Below are 22,194 nucleotides of genomic sequence, written 5' to 3' on the forward strand. Positions count from 1 at the left end.
AAACTACAATTGAAGGTAAGTTTTTTTTCTGGAAGTCTAAAACTGAACAACTTAAACTGGAGAAGGGCTTCGTTTGCACCCTTTAAGTGCTGTATTTCAAACATAGAGAAGTGTATTTCAAAATATTCGATAAAACACAACCTGCTATCTGTCGTGCTTCCAAATTCGTAGACAGCTAGTGTGTGTTTTGTAAACATACAGCAGAAACAGCATGTTCTTAGAGTGTAAAATGACCCAAAAATGTCTGAATTATCGAATTTTTGAAGCTGCTACCTCTGTTTACTCATTTAATCTTTAATATACTATCCACTTTGATGATAATCGAAGTGACACTAATCAGTCTCAACATTCGGTATGCAAAATTTTTTCATTCATGGACAGCATTTTGTTAAATCACTTTTAAGTTTTCGCTTTCTCCACTAGAACGTAACTCTCTCGTGAAATCGCTCAGTTTACTAAATTAAAATACAAATATGTAAAGTTGGAATTGTATTCTGTGAAACCTATGGCTGTTTTTTTTACCACTTCATGCTCCCCAGTTCTGTTGTGTTTTTGTGTCTCTTGTGGTTGTTTCCATTTTTCCATTATTAGTTTGCATCTTGTTGTTGCTTCTCTAACTCTTTTTCAGTAGTTTGGTTCTCTTTGCGGTTTGTTTACAGCTTTTACTGGTAATAGTAAATCTCTTTACAGTTTTTTGGGACATTTTGTATCTTTTTGTCAGTATTTTATATGCCCCTTTGTGGTAGTTTGATTGACTTTCTAACAAGTCCCTGGACCTGTGCCCAGTTGACAGCAATCTGCTTTTTCTTGCTTTTTAGTATAACTCCAACTTGTGAGTATTTTTTATTGATATTTTAATTGTTGTTTTCCACTTATTTGTCAGGAATAAAGTTTATTCAATACAGAAAGTTTGAAAAGACCACTCAGAGTCAGTCTTTTTCAGTACTTATTAGGTACGATAAACACATTTGGATAAAGCAGCTGATCCATCAGAAAATGCAAGAGACCCCATTGGATGGTCATCATGCATTTACTGTTAGTATCCTAAACTAATGATCCTGAAGAGTTACAAAAACACATTGTATTCTTTAATTTGTTTTATTACTTAATAATTGTTTGTACTATAAAATAATTTCTCTCACTGCTGTTGCAAAATTACTATATCACATCTACACATAGGTATGCATTGCTTTGTCATGGTGCAAAATGAAAAGTCTTTATCATTGTGGCTACATGAAAAAACATGACAACATGTTCACATACTGTATATAGGCTATAAGTAGGAACTTTTGCAATGATTCTGGGACTCCTTTGAGAATTCATTCCCGTTTTTTGTGAATGAAACTGTCTTTGTGTTTGTTTAACTTTCCTGTCTTTTTTACTGGTTGCATATATAGATTTTCTTCTTTTATGTCATTTCTTTCTGTATAATGACAACTACTGAAGTCCAGTCTTTCTATGTTTCAGCATACATACGTGACTAATGAAGCCTAACTATTACACTGTGAATCACGCTTTTATATCTTGACATCATGGCAAAGTGCCCAAAGTTGAACTAGTGGTCCAACTCTGGATCATTACACATATGCAGTGACATCTGAACTCTCTGTCACTCTGTCTCTCCTCCAGCAGACAGACAGCTGGACTCAGCCAGTCCTCTGACATGGGGCATGGAAAGGGGTTGGTCCAACCTGGGGCATGGTGTCAAGTAAGAGACAATTTCAGAGTTTGACAGTCACAGAGCTAAGTTTACCCCCACCAGAGACACACTACTACGACTATCTGGGAGCCACTGCCAGCTCCTCGGCTAAACTGTCGCCTTGTCTGCCTCACTGACCTGACTCTTGCTTTTGGTTCACGCTAGTTCATTGTTTTTTCCTGAAGGTTTTTTGGGAAAAGGATTCATCATGCAGTCCTGTGCCAGGTGTGGGTTTGTGGTCTACCCAGCAGAGAAGATTAACTGCATCGACCAGGTAACACAAAAATTTAGGCAGTCGATTTTACATTTGTCTGAGAGTGAAATTGTTGGTGGAATCTGTGGCATTTGTAGATGTTGTATATTAACAGTCAACCTCAGAAACATGAGATTTATGATAGAATTGGAAAAAATCAGATAACATTTAGGGCATTCAAGGTATTTATATTCATCAGATGCAACCTTGTGTCCGAACAGTACAGGAATGTAGCATCTTCCAATAAACTATAGTTTAAAGATGTGAAAAAATATTTATATTTACATCTTACTAAAGTTCAAGCTGCTATACTGAGCCTGTGTTTGATATAAAACTCATGTAAATGCTTTCCCACCCAAATATTGCTGTTTAACATATTTTACTCCCTGCTACCTTGTAATTTTTGTATCCAAAAACATGGCTAACTATTTCATGACACATCTTTTAAAAAACTAACATGTTAGACAGAAAAGAAGGGGTATACAGTTTAACAGTCACATAAAAGCTATATTTGAGTCAGTGGGTCCATTTGGGGACCACATTTATTCTGGGACTCACCAGCCTTTTAATCAGATGTATCTGAAATTACCAGTCAGAGGTTTAAACATTTTTATCCTGCTAAACTACATTCAAGCTGTGTTTCTTCAGATTTCAGATATTAAAATTATATGAGTGTTTTTTCTTCTTTTGTCAGAATTGGCACAAAGCATGTTTTCATTGTGATGTCTGCAAGATGGTCCTCACAGCTAACAACTTTGTCAGCCACAAGAAGAGGCCATACTGCTCAGTGTAAGTAATAGATTTTATATTTGTGCATAAACTGATCAACAATCAGGCTTGTGCGTTAAAATAGAACAATATTTCAGTAGACCATTTCTACTGCAGACATTTTACTTCAGGAAAGGCACAGAAAAAGCACATTTTGTCAACAATGTCCCTGTAAGCCATGGTTGTGATGCAGTGAAGCCATTTTTAATATCAATTACACCTGTGTATTTCCCGATATGACAGAGTAAAATGTCCCGTTGTGACTCATAAGATTGGTGATTGAAAATGACTATTCAATCCCTTTAGGCACAATCCGAGAAACAACACGTTCACGAGTGTCTACGAGACCCCCATCAACATCAATGCAAAGAAGCAAAGCAAGGCGAGCAGTGAGGTAAGGTGACGTCATGTGCAAAAACAGAGCAGCAACACATAACAATAAAATGTTTTGACTTCCTTCTGACTCAGTGAGCATCGTTGACAGGCCAACATAAGTCACTGTCTATGCCATGAGTGAAACGGCCATTTATCACTGGTTTGGTATGGCTGAGTTTTTTGTAGAGACTGATATTCATCATAGTCACCAGCGCTTGCATTCCAGCTGAAGTTAATTTATTAGAAGTATACCAATATTACTTTCATTTAGTGCTATAACATGGGTTTAAAATCCCAAATATTTGTTGGAAATGGGCAATTCCTCCGCACAAGCCATCACACGGTCAGAAAACTCTAGATCTGACCCGAAGCTGATGTATCTATTACCGTCGGATCATAAAGGTCTTTATGAGTGGAGGAGAGAAGGTGGACTGCTGCTCTGAGTCTGTGGTGACGGCAGTGGTTTGGAATGGAGAGTGTGGCTCAGGTTATTTCTGTTCCTCCAACAGAGGCGAGACACCCCCATCGCTTAGCCCACTTTATGCTTCAGGGGGCTAAAATTATACATCAGGAAAAACAGCCTCGCATCCCTTCCTCTCCTCTGCCCTGCCACCTGTCTCCATCTGTCCTGAGTCTGTCTGTGTCTACAAGTTCATGCAACGTTGTCATGCTTATATTAGCAGTTGGCTAGCAAGCTCATCAGCTACATCTATAAGCCACTAGAGAGATATGGGACTTTACATGCTGATATTTGATCTCAGGGCTGACTTCAGACCTCAACCTCATCACACCGAACTCTCCAAAAATCTTGCTTTGATTCACATGCAGAGTCTGTATTTTCTTGGTATCATCAGTTCCTTGGTGACATTTAGCTCAAACTTAATGTTTCCCTTGAGTTTTGACAGAAAATTGTGTTCCTTTTTAGCTCTTAAGCATTGATGATCAAGAAAAAAGCATCAGTTCTGTCTCTTATCATCTGCAATACACCTGTTCTAATGTTAATTTTGCACATATTTACTGTTAAAGGATGAGAGCTCTATTCTGGATCTTCCTTGGCAAGTCCTGCACACTAATATTATCCCTTCATCATTTAGCATTTGAGCTCAGGTTCTCCAGCAACATAGGAATAGGGTGAGATTTGGCACCGCTGATCTGAAATCAGGCATAGTTGTTCCTTTCTTTTTTCTTTTTTTTTTTTTTTTGTCAATTTCAAGCATCCAACTCCAAATTGGATGCTGTCAACACATGTCTTGGAGTGTGCATGTGCAAACATGTGCTGGCCTTGGCTTAATGCTTGTCGTCCGTGTGCACTTGTAGCTGAAGTATCGCGAAGATGGTGAACGCTTTATGTCCACCTTCCACTGTGACATGAGAGCCATGGAGCTGGAGAAGGCTCGCCTAGCCAATCAGATGGCCAGCCAGGTGAGCTCCCGCTTATGAAACTGGCCATTACACCCAGTTAAAGGGAGTTCCAACCCAAATTCTGATCCTTAATTAAATAATTAACAGTTGTTGAACTTTGCTGTTTTGCTTATATTTATTATATATAGCAAAAAAATCGAACTTCTGTGCCCTCTTGTTCCAGGTAGATCTGAATATCTACAGGTTTTACTGCTACAACTGAACGTTAACATTTAATTATACTGGATGTGGAAATCTTATATAAAGCCATAGTGATCAGGCAGAAGAGTTGTCAATATAAGATGAGAAATAAGCCAAATGTTCTGATTGTCATGAGCATACACAGATTTATTTGCACCATCACTTTAAGTAAACCAAAAAAGTAGCAGCCATGGTTGAGCTGATATAATAGAGAATTTAGTGCAGAATTGCCTCTCAGTATTGGTTTAAACTGATCAGGTTCATCTTGTATATCTTAACAGGCCTTTCAGTCTCAGTCTGAGTTCTCACAGCAGCAGACTTGGTATTCAGGGATGGTGACCAACCAGGAGATAGTGACGATGTCTCAGTCACAGAAGAACATCGGTGACGTGAGTGCACTTATTTTTTCTTCAGAGAAGCTTCTCTCCTTTCATTAAACCAAACTTTATCTTCAATTAAATATAGTTGTACTAATCCGAGAGTGGACTGTGGTTTGGTTTATATAAAAAGAAAGCGTAACTCTGTATTTTGCATCAGTACTGGTCAAACGTCCTGGCTGATTCTGTGCTTGTTTGGCAGGTGAAATACACAGAAGAATATGAACAGTCAAAAGGAAAAGGTAGCTTCCCTGCAATGATCACACCAGGTTACCAAGCTGCGAAGAAAGCCAATACACTGGCCAGTAATGTAAGTGAATATAATTAGCTTTTCTTGACCAGAGAGTCAAAATTGAAACTACAATTATTCTGTTCTTTCTCTGAATGTTTCCATTTTCTTCAGCTGGAATATAAAAAAGGACACGAAGAGAGAGTTTCAAAGTACACCACGTTTGTTGACCACCCCGAGGTGCTTCTGGCCAAGAAACAAGGACAAATAGTCAGCGATGTAAGCCTTTCATTAATGAATGAATTTGACTGTGATTTACTTTACTTTACACGTGCCTTAATCATGATTTTCCTTCCCTTAGTATGCCTACACAGAAGAATACGAGCAGCAGAGAGGGAAAGGTAGTTTCCCTGCACATCTCACACCTGGATACCAAATGTCTAAGAAGGCCACTGAGCAGGCCAGTGATGTAAGCAGCAAAATAAAAAAAAAGCACACATATGAATACAAACAGTGTGGCAGGACCCTAATTAATGGCTGGTGGTGTTTTGTTTTTTTACGTTGTACCAGATAAAGTATCGTCAGATGTATGAACACGAGATGAAGGGTAAAGCCAGTGCTGAGGCAGCAGTAGCTGAGGCTGTTCATGCCAGAGAAAATGCAGAGAACTTCAGCCAGGTAAGCAAATTACTCTTACTGTGGTATCCTCCATGTGATAGCCTTTTGCAAAACCAGATAAAATAACCAGGACAGGCAATAATTAAATGCTGTTTAAAGCTGGTGTTCTCATTTTTGCATTCATTTATTCACGTGTGTCAGATTCAACATGCAATGCAGTGCTTTATGAATTACATGTGTATGCTGTGGATAACAAGTGAACTGAAGTAAGTAATTGTTCTTCTATTAACAGATTGCCTATACTGAGGAGTATGAGCAACAGCGAGGCAAAGGAAGCTTCCCTGCCATGATCACACCTGGTTATTATCTTGCAAAGAAGGCGCAGGAAAATGCAAGTGATGTGAGTATCAAATTGCATGCAACATGAGAGTTTACATCAAACTTCTACGAAGCTGTAAATATCTTTGGTAAGCACAAACTGCAAAAAACAGTCCAAAAAATGTTGAAAGTCTGGCAGTAAGAGTGACTGAAAAAATACGTTCAAGTATGGTGGACTGCTGTAACCTTCAAAAACTGTTAAAAAAAAAAAAAAAAAAAAAAAAAAAAGAATAATAATAATAATAATAATAATAATAATAATAATAATAATAATAATAAATGCAAAATATCAGCAATTATCTGTAAAATAATGATATTTTTAGCTCATTAATGTCATTTGGAGTCGCACATTGTGGAAGAATGAAGTATTTTTAAAAAAAAATACAGATTTTTGATGTGGATGTTATTTACCTTTTTTTTATTACAGTCGGCATGTAAGTTTGCTTTTAAAAATATTTTTATAATAATTTAACAAAACAGAGAAAATCTGTAAATAACAATAAAATTATCTACAAATTTTTATTTCTTAATATAGATAATTTTTATTTCAAATAACGCCAAATATCGGGAAAATAATGATATTTTTGCTGATTTAAATACAGAAAAACTAATGGTAGTGTTATAGTCACGTATAAATTAATACTTTATTCTGTGATTTTAGTACTTATTATCTGTAATTCAATAAAACAGGAAAATAACAATTTTTTAAAATAATCAGTTAAAAACTATATTTTTACCGTGTACAGTGGGTCCTTAATGAAATGTCTTTTTTTGTGTAAATGGTTGATGGTTGATCTGAACTTTTGCATGTTGTCCAGTTGAAAAGGGAGCCTGTGTCAGTTGTGTAACCATGTGAACTGATTGTTTAGGTTGTGAAAACATTGCAAGTGTAACGTGTAAGAGCCTCGGTGTCATCTGTCATTCTGGCCTTGTCATCGCTGGGCAGAATAGATGAGGGACAACAATGAGGAGTCCTCCCTGTGTCATCATTCTCTAAACTCGCCACCCTTACTGAATTAGACTGTGTGTGTGCGTCTAATCACTTGCTCTACAGTAACACAACATGTTCTCTTTCTGCATTGTTGTCGCATTGAATCGCCTTTCATCCCTTCACAGCTAAAATACAGGAAGGACTTAAACAAGATGAAGGGTACATCACACTTCCATAGTCTGACCTCAGAGGATAATCTGGCATTGAAGAACGCCCGTAAAATCAACAAGATAGTCAGTGAGGTGAGACACACGACATTCACACAGTGCATGTGTACTGTACTGCAGGTTTAGCGTTATTCGGGTAATAAAAAAAGGACGAGCTAGAGATTGTCTGGATGAAGCTAACTTTAAAGTTTGTCTGTGTAGCAAGTCTACACAAAGTCTATTGCAAAGCATCTTCTGTTAAATGTAATGCTGCTGGTCAGTGTGTGTGTCTGTGTGTGTAAGAGCTAGAAATACTGGCGCACTGTGTCAGTTTCCAGCAGACACGAGGCCACCCAACCGGCATTTTCAGGATCTCTGACATGCCTGTGTGGTGGGGTTACAGCTTACCTCCAAGGCCACAGGACATCCCATCAAACTAATGTTACCTCACACAGGAACACAGTGCTTCACTCTTAAATGTCTATTCTGAGCCCTGGAATTATAACATGCAAATGTTAGTTACTGGCATCTATTGAATGTATCTCATCTTGCACTAAAAATATGCAAAGATATTTCCATGTTTGTTTGGTTTTTTTTTTGTTTTCTGTGAATAATGTCTTGGACTTAACTTGAATGTTTAGGGCTGGCACCATGGTGTCACTGTTAATCTCAGCGAAGCATATTTAAGATTAAAGGTTTGTCTCAGTGACTGTTGAGTTATGATGGAGTGTCAGTGATTGTGGCACTTTACTGTATATTTAGCACAAACATGAAGGAATGGCTGGCACCTTGGGGCCCAGAAGGATTATCCGTGACTGTCAAAAACACAAAACGGGGGGTTGAGATGAGAAATGTTACAACTTACCTCTATATTTTTGTATATTCACTAACAGGTGGAGTATAAGAAAGACTTGGAGAACACCAAAGGACACAGCATCAATTTCTGTGAGACACCACAGTTTCAAAATGCTGCCAAGGTTGCCAAGTTCACCAGTGATGTGAGTCTAAAGGCAACTTTTTTCTTTATTTTATTTTACATTTAAAGTAATTTAGACTTACAAGTAGGCAACAAAACCTCAAACTTCCTTATAACAATTGATGATGCTGGAAAATGAAAACATTGTAAATATTATGTATTCATATGATGATGTAAGTGATTCTGTATCATGATTATATTAGAGAGTCCTACAGATTTTTCTGCATCTTTTAATGTTTTTTCTAGAACAAATATAAAGAGAAATACACCAGTGACATGAAGGGCCACTATGAGGACTCAGGCATCGATAAGAAGACCATGCATGCCATGAAAGCAAGGAAGCTGGCAAGTGATGTAAGTCTGCTTTCCTTGGATTTTGGTTCATATTAAATTTCTCCAATGACATTTAAATGTATATGCCTATTAATCTTCAGCACATATTCTCTTTCAAAGACTAAAAGCCCTAAAAACCCATAGGAATTATGAATACTGTGTTATTGTCTGTGCAAATGCCTTTTTAACGTACAGCTGATAAAAATGGAATTATAAACTATGATATTAATAACCGTAGTGCTGCTGTGTAAGCGATATCATGGACATGGTGTTCTTGTGCTGCATATTTCAGATTGCTTATAAACAAGGCTGTGAACAGGAGCAGGGGGAATACAACTACCAAGCCACTCTCACACCAGGTTACCAAAGCCAAAGGAAGCTGGACCCACTGAAAGATGTACGTTCTTCCAACTATAATACAAGCTCAGCGTGTCAATTTTACGATAGTAATAGTAAAATTTATACATTTGTAGCCTAAATGGAAGTAGAAAGCATTAAAATATGAATGCAAGTGCTCAGATAGAGGAATCAATTTATGTGACTAATTTATCACAGCTTTTGTTCACGTTTTCCCTTATGTCTGCAGAAGAATTATAGGCAACATATCGACCAGGTCAAGTACAAGGCAGTGACGGACACACCTGAGATCATTCTAGCCAAGAAAAATGCTCAGCTTGTCAGCAATGTAAGTAAACAGCACAACAAACGCATAATACCAATAACAAATAATGAGCACTTTATTTAAAATGAACTTTATGAGGACTTTTTGGCAACAAGCTGCACTAATGAGCACTAAGTTAAAGTCAACACTGTGTAAACATGTAATCCATGTGTCCCTTAGTTAAATTACAAAGCTGACTATGAAAAGACGAAGCACCAGTACACTCTATCCCAAGATCTACCCCAAATCCAAAAGGCTAAAGCCAATGCTGCCCTGTGTAGTGATGTAAGTTCACACTTTCCTCACGTGTGCATGTTTCCATCACTGTGTGTATGTATGCACGCTTCACCTCTTTTACTCTCCAAGTTCTGAATCGCAAATCCATTACTGTTGCTCCAGATAAAATATAAAGAGGAGTGGGAGAAGACCAAATCTAAAGCTTGTGACATCGGCGTGGACGACCTGAGTGTCAGAGCAGCTAAAGCTTCCCGAGACCTCGCAAGTGACGTGAGTTCACACATGCTTACTGAGACTGAGTTGACTTCTAAGCAAAAACCTCAAGTGGGTTTTATCAAATGTAATAGATGGTAAATGAAATTAATAATAATAATAATAAATTTTATTTATAAAGCGCTTTTCCAAAAGCTCAAAGACGCTGTACATAAAATACAATAAGATAGAACAAAACAGATAATTAAAATCAGTAGATAGTAAACAAGTTCAAGATAAAATACAGAATCACTTAAGGAAAGCAGATCTAAAAAGGTGAGTCTTTAAAAGGGATTTAAATGTGGTGAGGTTGGTGCAGTCACGGAGGGCATGGGGGAGTGAGTTCCAGAGAGTGGGGGCGGCAATGGCGAAGGCTCTGTCCCCCCAATGTCGCCGGCTGGTCCTGTGCGGGATGGAAAGGAGGTTTGTGTGGGAGGAACGGAGATTCCTGGGGGGGGTGTAGGGGAGGAGCAAATCGGTAAGGTAAGAGGGGGCTAGATTATGGATGGACTTGAAGGTGAGGAGAAGCAGTTTGTACTGGATGCGGTGTGAAATGGGGAGCCAATGGAGGTTCCGCAGGACGGGTGTGATATGGTCGTGAGAACAGGTTCGGGTGAGGAGTCGGGCAGCAGAGTTTTGAATGAGTTGAAGTTTATTGAGAACTTTGGAGGTGGAGCCGAAGAGAACGCTATTGCAGTAGTCAAGGCGGGAAGTGACGAAGGCATGAATGAGGGTTTCAGCGGCTGAGAAGGAGAGGAAGGGGCGGAGACGGGCGACGTTGCGGAGATGGAAATAGGCAGTTTTGGTGATCTGATTAATGTGGGGTTCAAAAGTGAGGTTGCTGTCAAATATCACACCGAGGTTGCGGATGTGAGCAGAAGGAGATAGGGTGGTGTTATCAATGGTAATGGGGGGGTGGGGAAATGGTGTGAGTGATTTAGGTCCAATAAGGATGAGATCAGTCTTGTCACAGTTTAGCAGGAGAAAATTTTTCCTCATCCAGGATTTAATGTCGGCCAGGCAGCTGGAGAGAGAGGGGAGGGTGGTGGTGGCGGTGGTGTTGGTGGAGATGTAGAGTTGGATATCATCGGCGTAGCAATGGAAGTGTAGGTTGTGGCGGCGGATGATGTTGCCGAGGGGGAGGAGGTACAGGATAAAGAGGAGGGGGCCAAGTACTGATCCTTGAGGGACACCATGGGACAGGGGGGCGGTGGGTGATGTGCAGTTATTGACCTTGATGAATTGTTGTCGATTAGTGAGATATGATGTGAACCAGGTGAGGGCGGTGCCGGTGATGTTAATGGAGGATTGAAGGCGGGACATTAAATCAGATGGGCGTGTGTTTCAGATTAAATACAAAGAGAGCTACTTGAAGAACAAGGAGAAGGCAGTGGGAGTCAACATGAGCGACTCCAAGACTCTGCACTCGCTTCAAGTGGCCAAGATGAGCAGTGACGTAAGCAGACGCTGTTTTAATCAGTAATTTCAGTAAACAACATTACACGTACTTATGCATGTTATTGCTACCACTTTAGATTGAGTACAAGAAGGGCTCCAAGGAGAGCCAGGCCCAGTACAGCCTTCCTAAGGACATGATCAACCTGAGCCACGCCAAGAAGGCTCAGGCGCTTGCCAGTGACCTGGAATATCGCACAAAGCTCCATGACTACACCGTAATGCCCGATGACATCAAGGTCCAGCAGGCCAAAAAGGCTTATTCCCTGCAGAGTGAGGTGAGAGAATTCAGTTTCAAGCTTACATAGTTGCAAAGAATGGAAGAAAAAGCAAAAAAGAAATGTGTCAGAGGTTGCTGACCCCTTCTGTCCTTTGCTCTGCAGAACCAGTATCGCTCAGACCTGAGCTGGATGAAAGGAGTGGGCTGGGAGACTGAAGGATGCCTCAACATTGCTCAGGCCAAGAAAGCCGGAGAGCTGCTTAGTGATGTCAGTGCAAATATGCGCACATATGGACAAATTTGCCTCAACTTTGCACCATTTTAGGCACACTGTTTATCTGCTTTTGCCTCTTCTCTCAGACCAAATACCGTCAGAAGGCAGACAGCATAAAGTTCACCCAGGTGGCCGACGATCTCTCCATCAAACACGCCAAGAAAAGTCAGGAGCTGCAGAGCGACGTAAGGTCTCCACTTTAAAGCTATAATTGTTGTACATTTCATTATGGGGCACTTCTCGTGATAGACATCTTCCTGATTTTCTAGCTGGCGTACAAAGCAAACACGGAGCAGATCATGCATCAGTACACCATGACCAAAGATGAGCCTCTGTTCAGACAAGCGAAGGCCAACGCTGACCTCCTCAGTGGGGTGAGTTCACTAAACAAGCAATGAGAGCAATTCAGAACAACACTGGCATATATAAGAGAACTGCAAGTTTGTTAATTAGACTGCTTTTGGCAATATCCCTTGTGCTTTCATTGGTTTTGTTGGATTTCTAAGGACAGGACCATCTGTCTAATTATGATTTGTATTAGTCCATACAGTTTCCAAATTCCTCCAATGTTGTATTTAAGCAGAGTTTTTTTATAGTGTTGCTTGATACTAAATAGATCAAGTTTTTATGCTGCAACTTATGTCGTCTTAAGCTGTTAAACTGTACAATAAATTGAGACAATAGACTGAATTTTCCTGCTTAGATAATATAGTAAAGTCTTTTTTTATTATTGCGCCCAAACTAACGAGACGCTTCCTTTTGTTTACATCCTGGAGTGATATAATTTGAAACACTTAAACTACAACGGCTGCTGTGAGTTTTGCCTCTGCAAAGCTTTGCTATGACCTGATCACTGCTTCAACATGCTGCTCTTTTCAGAAACTTGAATCGCTTTAAACCAATTTCAAACCTTCAGCTCAGCTTATTTAGTGTCCCCACAAAATGAAGTTAATTAACTGAGGATTTAGTCCACTAATTCAAAAATAAGAAAATTAGATTAGTATTTAAAAAACACCAAACCCTAAAGGACATAATGCACTTTATCTGTTTAAAGGTTTAGACCCACACAGTGTTTTGCACTGAGTGTATGTGGCCAAAATGTAAATTAAATCTGGCAATTTCCTGGTACAGTTAAGAGCTACAGTACAACTTTAATATTGTGCTTTTAAGACTATGCTGCATATCTTCGCAGCGCTAGATTAAATCCATATAAGAGGACTTAAATCGAAACATTGGTGGTACAGTAAGTGAGAAGAAGAAGTAAAAATAGGTCTATAAGATGATTAACAGTTTATGTGAAACTTTAAAAAGCTGTAGATAATTAAAAACCTTCCTCACGTAATGCTAAATTTTACATTTCTCTCTTTATGTCATCCTCACATTTTGTGGTTTTTGTGCCTAATTGAAGCACAAATACCTTTGAAAACTGTTTCGGCAGTTGATTTTCCTCATGAAGGAGAATTGCTCTTTCTATGAACTAAATTTGTTTGCTTGCTTGTTTGTTTTTCTAGAAAGTGTACAAGAGCAACTGGGAGAAGCAGAGGGAAAAAGGTTTTGAGCTTCATTTGGACTCCCTTTCTATACTCACAGCTAAAGCCAAGAGAGACCTGGCCAGCGATGTGAGTTATTTTAAAAACTGCCTGCATCATTTGGGTCGAAAGAGAAAAGCTGCATGTTTATCTGAAGTGCAGTGGACTTTTTTTAAATTATGACACTTTTGATTTTATTTTAATATTTGCTGTTGAGTGCATTCCTGAATTTGTGATGTGAAAATTGACCATTAAATTCTCATTTTCTTGCAGGTTAAATACAAGGAGAAGTATGAGAAGAACAAAGGCAAGGTGATCGGCATTAAGTCCGTCAGTGAGGACTCTCAGATGGCTCATTCTGCTCTGGCTACTAAACTACAGAGTGACCGCCACTACAAGAAGAACTACGAGGACACAAAGACCAAATACAGGTGAGGTTCCTGACCTCAATCTGTCCTTTTTAATTCATTTAATACCACAGATGAGATGTCAAATAAAGAAAATTAACTCTAGCTTCAAGGTTTCACCCATGCTCCTTACATTTTCTTCTTCAATGAAATGGTAACATGACAGATAATTATTTAGCTGAATGGATCTGTGATTAGAGAGATCATTTAACTTTAGTTTTCTGCCATGTGCTTCACCTCTAGTGAATTAAGTGCACATGTTCAAGGGCTGTAAATTTCTTAAAGAGGTTAAAGGTGTTAATTTAACATTCAGTATCAGTTTTTAGAGGCAGTTACTGACTGAAGCTCTTAGGAAACCACCAATTGAATCCCATTTTAAAGACTGTCTCCTGTATATTTTAAGTAGGTTCCTCAGCACCAAAAATTGATTTTGTTATAGCTAATAACCTGCTTTAATTTCATGCCAGCATTAATTTGTAAAGAAGATGCTTTATATGAACATCTCATTTCAAAAGGTCACACATGCCCTGACTTTTAGATAAAAGACAGTCTTTTGCTGTGATAAAACACTACATAGGCCATCATCCCGATATAAGAAGGCATTGTAGTATCCTTCTTTTTCCACGGGATTGACCCCAATAACCAAAGAGCCCTGATTCAGTGTATTACATCGAGAACTGCCCTTGAATCTTGTGTCATTTTGGAACAAAACGCCTCATTTACTGTATGAAATTAATCTTGTCCCCAGTGTTTCTCTGGATATGATGAACATCAGCCATGCCAAGAAGGCACAAGATCTGGCAACCGAGACCAACTACAGGACTTTCCTCCATGAATACACCACTCTGCCGAGTGACATGAATGTTGCCTGGGCTAAGAAGGCCTACGGACTACAGAGCGATGTACGTCTCCTTGAATGACACTTGTTTTGTGCAGAAGAGACCAATTAAACACCAAAACTATAGGATTTGTCACGTGTAATTGAAATTTGTGTGCATCTGTCTTTAGAAACAGTACAGGTCGGATCTGAACTGGATGAAGGGCGTCGGCTGGGAAGCCTCAAAATCTCTGGATGTCCAGCAGGCGAAGAAAGCCGGAGAGCTGCTCAGCGAGGTAACGTCTGACCATGTGACCCAGAATGCATTGCTGCAGGTTCAGGACTGAAACAGTTGGTAATATAAAGCAATAATGTCTAAACTAACCCACTGCAACAGACATAAAAAAAAATATCAAAGCCTTTTAGTTCCTGACCTTCATTAACATTTCCCTCATTGTGTTGTAATTACGTTGGGAGTAAAATGTAATTTAAACCGATTATGATGCAGTGTTTGATTAACCACTCTTAAGTGCTATTAATATCTATAAGAAGTATGTAGGTGAATTAGCACAGAGGCTATGGGAAAGTGATAAGCATGATTGCGTAACGTTTGACTGGAAGACACATAACTAGGTTTACAGCTTAGGTCAGAATGTATTTAAAGAGCTGGAGACCATTTCTGTTCTCTAGAAAGTGGGTTAAGTATGTGGACGATACCATCCGAGAACAAGAGAGCCGACTGATTACAGTAACTGTTACATATCAAAGAGGTTTCTAGCCTTGTTTGTTTCTTTTTATTTTCTTTTACACAGCTGATGAGGTCTGTGCTGCAGCTTGTTTATTATATTTAAATAATACATTCAATGCAAAGGACAGCGGATGGATTGACTTGTATTATTAGTTTCATCCGAAGGGAATAGTGTGGATGCCAAGTGTCCAGTTGTTTGAAAGCATCTCGGTGCCAGAATCTTCTTAGTCCACATCAAGATAGATGCAAAAACCGTAGAGCTGAATTTTGTTTTATCTGTTTGTAAACCTTAGTAATTTGAATTACATCTATACTTAAAAGAACAAAAGCCAGACATATGGTAACATCTTTCACATCACAGATACCTTAACTTAGGATCTACAACTTATCATATAATAGTACAGTAACCTGTGACTGCAAAGTCATTATAACATTTGTATGTGTCTATATACACAATTTTAAAATATTTTTTACAGAATTTTCTCTTGTTGCAATAGATCTAGACAAGAAATATGTGAAAGAAAACAGTGGATTGACTTGACAGCAAACGTCCGAACCTTCTGGAAATCAAATTGGGGATAAATCAGGGGCTGCTAAAATAATTTTCACCCATGTGTCCTCACCACTTGGCCACTGGGTTACCCCCCTGTATAGATATTTTAAACTGAAGACCTGGAAATGCTATATACAAATCTTTATTGTACAGACTGGAAGCACCAAACTCTATTCATAACCTCATCATAAACAGCCACTTATTTAAAGGGTCATTCCAGTCAGGGTCACCAACATAAGAGCATGAAATGCAAATAGAACAGAGCCCAGAGCTCCATCTGAGCAGGCTTTTATCTGTTTATGTAACTGTATCATTTACTGTGTGTATCAATCTAACAAGAATATTCAAAATCTAGCCATTTTCCTTTAGTTTCTTTTAATTTTCCCATATAGTTTGCTTCCTAGGACTAGTGTTTGTGATCTTTTTCTGCCCTCTACTGGTTGGAAGAAAAAAAAAGTGCTGCTTGTGACAATCTGGTGGTCATTCCTATTTTTCTGTAGAAAAAGTACCGTCAGGATGTGAGCGCTCTGAGGTTTACCAGCGTTGAAGATACTCCAGAGATGATTCAGGCCAAACAGAGCAACAAGCTGGCGATTGATGTAAGTTCAGCTGCCATTTGTACTCACAATTACTTGTTTTATTTAAAAGATAGAGAATGCAACGAAAATGCCGTTGATCTGAAACATGATAAATTCAGTATTTCAAAGCTTGCTGAAGTACAGAAACCTGTGATCTTCATTTTTTTATTGGATTAACTACAGTAGCACATCCAACCACACAATACAGGAAATAAAGGCAAACAACTACAAAAAACTATTATGCCAACCAGGTAATGGTGCCTTTAGGTGATCAGGTTTCTGAGGTAAAGTGTATAATCCGTAGTTCTGTGCTTTCTTCTATACAGAGGTTGTACAGGGAGAAAGGTGAAAATGTGAAACACAACTACACCTTGAGTGGAGAGCTGCCGGAGATGGTGCAGGCCAAACTCAATGCCATGAATATCAGTGAGGTAAAACCGCATCTACAAGAACTCACACTTAGACACGTTGATTATATTAAACAGCTAGTCAGTGTATCCAGTCAGCAGACTTTGTGAGAGGTTTTCCACTGAGTTTATACATCCGCTGTGCATTTTCAGAGCCGTTACAAGGAATCTTGGACTAAGATACGTGATGGTGGTTACAAGCTGCGCCTGGATGCCATTCCTTTCCAGTCCGCCAAGGCATCTGCAGAGATCCTGAGTGATGTAAGATTTTTATTCAGTCGTTTCAGAGCACTTTAACCGTGGCATAAAAATGTTGCAGTAACACAAAAAATAGCATTTGAACCTCCCAGCAGATTTTAGAGCTCTATAGACATCTAATTAATGATCCTATTAGTAGCAAGCCACTTCTGTTTTGTTTAGTGGAGATTTAACTAATCAGCTCACTGACATCTTGAACATAATTATTACACAGATCTCGCTTTACTCACCTTGTGCCTCTGATGTTTCATTACAGCAAAAGTACAAAGAAGACTTTGAGAAGACTAAAGGGAAGATGATTGGATTGAAAGGGCTGCAGGATGATTTGAGCATTGCTCACTCGGTCCATGCCAGCAAATTACAGAGTGATGTGAGTGATTCTTTATTGTGGTGACAAAAAAAATAATTACATGCTTTATTACAGATTCTATTCTACAGTCTCTTATCCATTTTCTGCCTTCTAGATTAAATACAAGCAGGAGTCTGCAAAGGAGCTCTCAAAGTTCCACCTCCCCATGGACATGATGGAGGTTGCCCACGCTAAAAAGGCCCAGATGCTGGTCAGCGATCAGGACTACAGACTGTCCCTGCATCAGTACACCTCACTGCCTGATGACATGAAGGTGCAGGCTGCTAAGAGAGCATACGCTCTGCAGAGTGAGGTGAGAGTGACAAGACGCTGCAGAAGACAGCTTCTTTTAGCTATACATTCATTTAATCTAGTTTATTACTCTGCCAAAAAAAGAAGAAAGAAACTTGTGACATAATTAGTGATTTAGAAATTAAGTATTAAATGACTGGGACATTACGTGATACATTTAAAACAAATTTGTAATATGTATTTCTACTGTTTTCACTGTAGTTCTGATTTACAGTATATCAATGTCAGTCATGTAGGCTAAAATATCTAAAAAATAACATAGTCAGAAAATAGAATAGAATAGATCTTTATTGTCGTTGTAAAACAACAACAAAAGGCAGTTTAGCAGCCTTTTTTGTAAGCAGCATAAATACATCAAAAGACCACAAAATCATCACAAAATTTAAAAGTCATTACATAAAACAATAGAATAAAGATAAAATAAAATAAAAATGCTATTGCAGTGTGTAAGAACAAGATTGTTAGATTTTAAATGCAATATACATATTTCACAGAAATTAAATGTTCCACCCTTGGCATTTATTAGAAAAAACTTATTTTTTTTTTAATCAACCTGGGCCAATTGGTTGTTTGAAAGTAATTTTAAAAGATAATGTGTTGTTTTATTTTCTCTACAGAGAGAATATCGCTCCGATCTAAACTACCTGCGTGGTGCCGCCTGGATCGCCACTGGAGCTCTGCAGATCGAAGGGTCCAAGAGGGCCACAGACCTCATCAGTGATGTGAGATACTATATTTGCTTTAACTCAGTTTTCATTTTTCCTTTTTCATAAGTTTTACTGGGTATACGGCACCATATATACACACCTGCATATACTGTAGGTCAAAATCATTATATTCCAGTCCACATGGTGTATCATTTTGAGCACATTTTATGTGTTGATGCTGGGTGTTGAAATAACACTGACTTGATTTACCTTTCAATCTTTGTCATTGTTTCTGCTACAGAAAAAGTACCGTCAGCAGCCGTACAACTTCAAGCACACCTCTGTCGCTGACTCTCCAGACATCATCCACGCCAAAATGAGTGGACAGATCACAAACGAAGTGAGACAATGACTGCCAGACTATTTCATTTTCAGTTCTCGTTTTTTATGATTTGCTGAATTAAGTTGCACAGTCAGTAATATCATGGCCCTGATGCACATGGAACTTTGTCACTCTTCTCTCCCAGCGTCTGTACAAAGAGAAGGGCGTGAACGACCAACACAACTACACTATCACAACCGAGAGACCAGAACTTACACAAGCAAAGATCAATGCCGCCAACTTGAGCGAGGTAATGTTAGTTCCTGTGCACCTTGTTATACTGTAACCATCTGTAAACATTTTCCTTTTTCTGTTTTCTGTGTGTTATATAAAGGTTAATGTTTATTTGTTCTGCTGCAGATAAAGTACAAAGAGTCCTGGCACACTCTGAGAGCTCAGGGCTACAAACTCACCATGCAGGACATCCCCTTCCAGGCTGCCAAGAGCTCCACGGGCATCGCCAGTGACGTAAGCTTATACTAGACTAAAAGCAAATATTAGTGCATGATCTGGCAAAGCCATGCATAACACAGAATATGGTATAAACTGAAAGAATATCCCAATAAAGAGAGACCACATGCATATACAGAATGCATGTAATCTAAGAATATAATGTTGAAATTGTCCATTCTGTGGTTCAAGCATGAATTTCTTAATGTACTGAATTAATAATAATGTATGTAGATGTAGATGCACCAAGTTTAGGATTGGCTTTACATCAACATCGCCTGTATGTCTGCAGTACCAGTACAAACACAACCACCTGCTGGAAAAGGGGAAACACATCGGAGTCAAAAGCGTCCTGGACGATCCGCGTCTCCTGCACTGCCTGCAGGCCGGTCGGCTGGCCAGCGACCAGGAGTACCGCAGGGACGCGCTGACAACCAGCGGGCAGTACCACCTCACCCCGGACATGATTCATCTGGTGGCGGCTAAGAACGCCCAGGCCCTGGCCAGCGATCAGGACTACAGGAAGAGGCTGCATGAGTATACAGTGCTGCCAGATGACATGAAGGTCAAGTGGGCCAAAAAGGCTTACAACCTCCAGAGTGAGGTGAGATATTAGGATAAGAAAGGGAAGAAAGGGAAATTACTAACATGATGCAACTTGTCTCATCCATTTTTTTATATTATGTGCAGAAACTCTACAAATCAGACCTCAGTTACATGAAAGGAGTGGCCTGGGATGGAGTGGGTGCACCTCAGCTGGAGTCTGCCAAGAAGGCCGGAGAACTTTTAAGTGATGTAAGTATGTGTGGACAATGATATAAATTAAATTTCAAATCTATTATTGGTATGTCAGAGCAAGTATATTCTTGAATAAAATGGATTTTTTATATTTTTTCCAAATGTTGCCACTATTCAGTGATACTTTTGTCTAATTTAACCACCTTATGTGAAGGTCTCAACTCTGTTTTAAAGCATTTAACTGTCAGGGATGAAATTCTGCTTATTTAGTATTCTGACTGGCTTTATCAAATTAAGTTTTTTGTTAAACCTCCTACAGGTTACATAGTGGTACTTACAGCCCTGATTGCTTGTGGTGGCTGCATTTTGCATTTACACAGGATTGTTTTATGGTCTGTGTCTGTGTAATTAAGCTATTTTACATTTTGATTTCGTTTCCATAGCAAGCCTCAGCCATCTGTGTTTAAGTGTATGTGATCTTTCTTCGTACAGAAAAAGTACCGTCAGCTGCCGGACAGCCTGAGGTTCACCTCAGTGGCTGACTCTCCTGATATCATCCACGCTAAGACGAGCTATCAACAGTGCAGTGAGGTAGGGTGAAGAAAGAAACTTGCTTCTAATAATGATCCAAAATCTCATTCCTCTGTAAGAAATCATAGATGTCAATACTGATATCCTCTTCATGTTTATTGTCCACTCTAGAGGCTGTACAAATCTGGAAAGAATGATGACATGCACAAATACACCTTACACCCAGATGATCCCGACTTTGTCAGAGCCAAGATGAACGCCCAGCAGATTAGTGATGTAAGACACGTATCAGACAACGCAAAACACAAGCAAATCATTGAAAATTATTGTGAAAAGACACCACTATCTCTTTATAATATTCAATGCCGTTTTCCCGTGTAGAAAGTTTACAAGGCGTCTGGGGAACAGGTAAAGACATCGGGCTATGACCTGAGGCTGGATGCTATTCCCTTCCAAACTGCTAAGGCCTCCAGGGAAATTGCCAGTGATGTGAGTCCATGTGATGGCTCAGTCGGTGCACATAGTCACATTTCTTACTAAATTTTCAGTTAATCAAAAAGTAAATGTACAGATTGTGTGTATGCAGTCCTTTTTTTATTGCATTTTAACATTATTTTTGCTTCGGTATTCAGGATGTAACAGAATTAGCAAAGCAAAGACAGAGCATTCTGAAGTAGCAACTTGTCATTTAAATCTATCGTTCATTAAAAACAATATAAAAGCTTTAAAAACTGTTCGTCTCCCTCTAACAGTTCCGCTACAAGGAGTCCCATGTGAAGGAGAAGGGTCAGCAGGTGGGGCTGCGCTGTGTGGAGGACGACCCCAAGATGGTGCACTCTCTGGCAGCCAGCAAGCTCCAGAGCAACCTGGAGTACAAACGCCAGTCCAAGGAGGACCGTGGCCACTACAAAATCCATGCAGACCAGCCCGAGTTCCTGCAGGCCAAAAAGAGTCAGGCTCAGGCCAGTGACCTCACCTACCGAAGCAAGCTGCACGACTACACGTGTGACCCAGAGCAGCTCAATGTCAAGCATGCCAAGCAGGCCTACAAGCTGCAGAGCGACGTGAGTCATGGTGCACGTACAGGATGCTGAAGAATGAGATGCTGAAAGGCAGAGCCGTAATAATCATTTAATTCAAACACACACACACACACACACATATATATATATATATAGTGTGTGTGTGACACAGAGTCATTCTTTACAATTTGGTATTTTAAGGAGGAAAGTGACTATTTTCTAATATTTTTGGTACATTTCTAATTGAAATCTCAGATGCTAAGGGCTTTAAGGTTGCTCCTTCAGTTTGATGTACTGCATTTTGATGTGCTTATTCAGGGTTGAAATCAAATATTTGAATGCAGTGTACTGACTTTTATGTAAATGGTTTAGTGATGAAAACACCAAATAATCACCAAACTTTTCAGTTCTCATTAGTTCTGTGGAGCATTTTAGCATCCTTCCTCCCATTATTTTGGTTTTCCAGCCTCCACTTTAGCTGTTTTGGTTGCCTCTCACTTTTCATTAGTGTTATTTTTCAGCAGGTGTCTGTCTTCAGATATAAAAAAGGCTGTACAAAATGTTCAAAAGTGCTATCATTAGTGGCCAAATATAATTTATTGCAGAATTAAACGGACCACTT

At 39.2% G+C, this 22,194-nt stretch overlaps 1 protein-coding gene across 2 annotated transcripts in view; it reads left to right on the forward strand.

Moving 5' to 3' along the window:
* The window catches only part of nrap (nebulin-related anchoring protein), a 23,900-nt gene continuing 1,706 nt past the window's right edge, over positions 1-22,194 (forward strand). Inside the window, exons 1-43 of one of the 2 annotated variants that reach the window (XM_023268289.3) lie at positions 1-15; positions 1,630-1,708; positions 1,885-1,973; positions 2,647-2,741; positions 3,027-3,114; positions 4,413-4,517; positions 4,979-5,086; positions 5,277-5,384; positions 5,478-5,582; positions 5,665-5,772; positions 5,874-5,981; positions 6,214-6,321; positions 7,416-7,532; positions 8,330-8,434; positions 8,659-8,766; positions 9,038-9,142; positions 9,332-9,430; positions 9,587-9,691; positions 9,806-9,913; positions 11,244-11,351; positions 11,431-11,628; positions 11,734-11,838; positions 11,931-12,029; positions 12,114-12,218; positions 13,356-13,463; positions 13,647-13,804; positions 14,529-14,682; positions 14,789-14,893; positions 16,399-16,497; positions 16,803-16,907; positions 17,037-17,144; positions 17,398-17,511; positions 17,606-17,803; positions 18,420-18,524; positions 18,751-18,849; positions 18,977-19,081; positions 19,192-19,299; positions 19,574-19,885; positions 19,972-20,076; positions 20,512-20,610; positions 20,722-20,826; positions 20,932-21,039; positions 21,303-21,614. In XM_023268289.3, coding sequence (XP_023124057.2) covers positions 1,699-1,708; positions 1,885-1,973; positions 2,647-2,741; positions 3,027-3,114; positions 4,413-4,517; positions 4,979-5,086; positions 5,277-5,384; positions 5,478-5,582; positions 5,665-5,772; positions 5,874-5,981; positions 6,214-6,321; positions 7,416-7,532; positions 8,330-8,434; positions 8,659-8,766; positions 9,038-9,142; positions 9,332-9,430; positions 9,587-9,691; positions 9,806-9,913; positions 11,244-11,351; positions 11,431-11,628; positions 11,734-11,838; positions 11,931-12,029; positions 12,114-12,218; positions 13,356-13,463; positions 13,647-13,804; positions 14,529-14,682; positions 14,789-14,893; positions 16,399-16,497; positions 16,803-16,907; positions 17,037-17,144; positions 17,398-17,511; positions 17,606-17,803; positions 18,420-18,524; positions 18,751-18,849; positions 18,977-19,081; positions 19,192-19,299; positions 19,574-19,885; positions 19,972-20,076; positions 20,512-20,610; positions 20,722-20,826; positions 20,932-21,039; positions 21,303-21,614 — 5,001 coding nt within the window. In that variant the 5' untranslated portion in view covers positions 1-15; positions 1,630-1,698. Of the gene's footprint in view, positions 16-1,629; positions 1,709-1,884; positions 1,974-2,646; positions 2,742-3,026; positions 3,115-4,412; positions 4,518-4,978; positions 5,087-5,276; positions 5,385-5,477; positions 5,583-5,664; positions 5,773-5,873; positions 5,982-6,213; positions 6,322-7,415; positions 7,533-8,329; positions 8,435-8,658; positions 8,767-9,037; positions 9,143-9,331; positions 9,431-9,586; positions 9,692-9,805; positions 9,914-11,243; positions 11,352-11,430; positions 11,629-11,733; positions 11,839-11,930; positions 12,030-12,113; positions 12,219-13,355; positions 13,464-13,646; positions 13,805-14,528; positions 14,683-14,788; positions 14,894-16,398; positions 16,498-16,802; positions 16,908-17,036; positions 17,145-17,397; positions 17,512-17,605; positions 17,804-18,419; positions 18,525-18,750; positions 18,850-18,976; positions 19,082-19,191; positions 19,300-19,573; positions 19,886-19,971; positions 20,077-20,511; positions 20,611-20,721; positions 20,827-20,931; positions 21,040-21,302; positions 21,615-22,194 lie in introns of those variants that run through there. The other variant, XM_055004829.1, reaches the window with a different exon arrangement.

The sequence above is a fragment of the Amphiprion ocellaris genome, chromosome 18 (genome assembly GCF_022539595.1).
Source record: "Amphiprion ocellaris isolate individual 3 ecotype Okinawa chromosome 18, ASM2253959v1, whole genome shotgun sequence".
Lineage (NCBI taxonomy): Eukaryota > Metazoa > Chordata > Actinopteri > Pomacentridae > Amphiprion > Amphiprion ocellaris.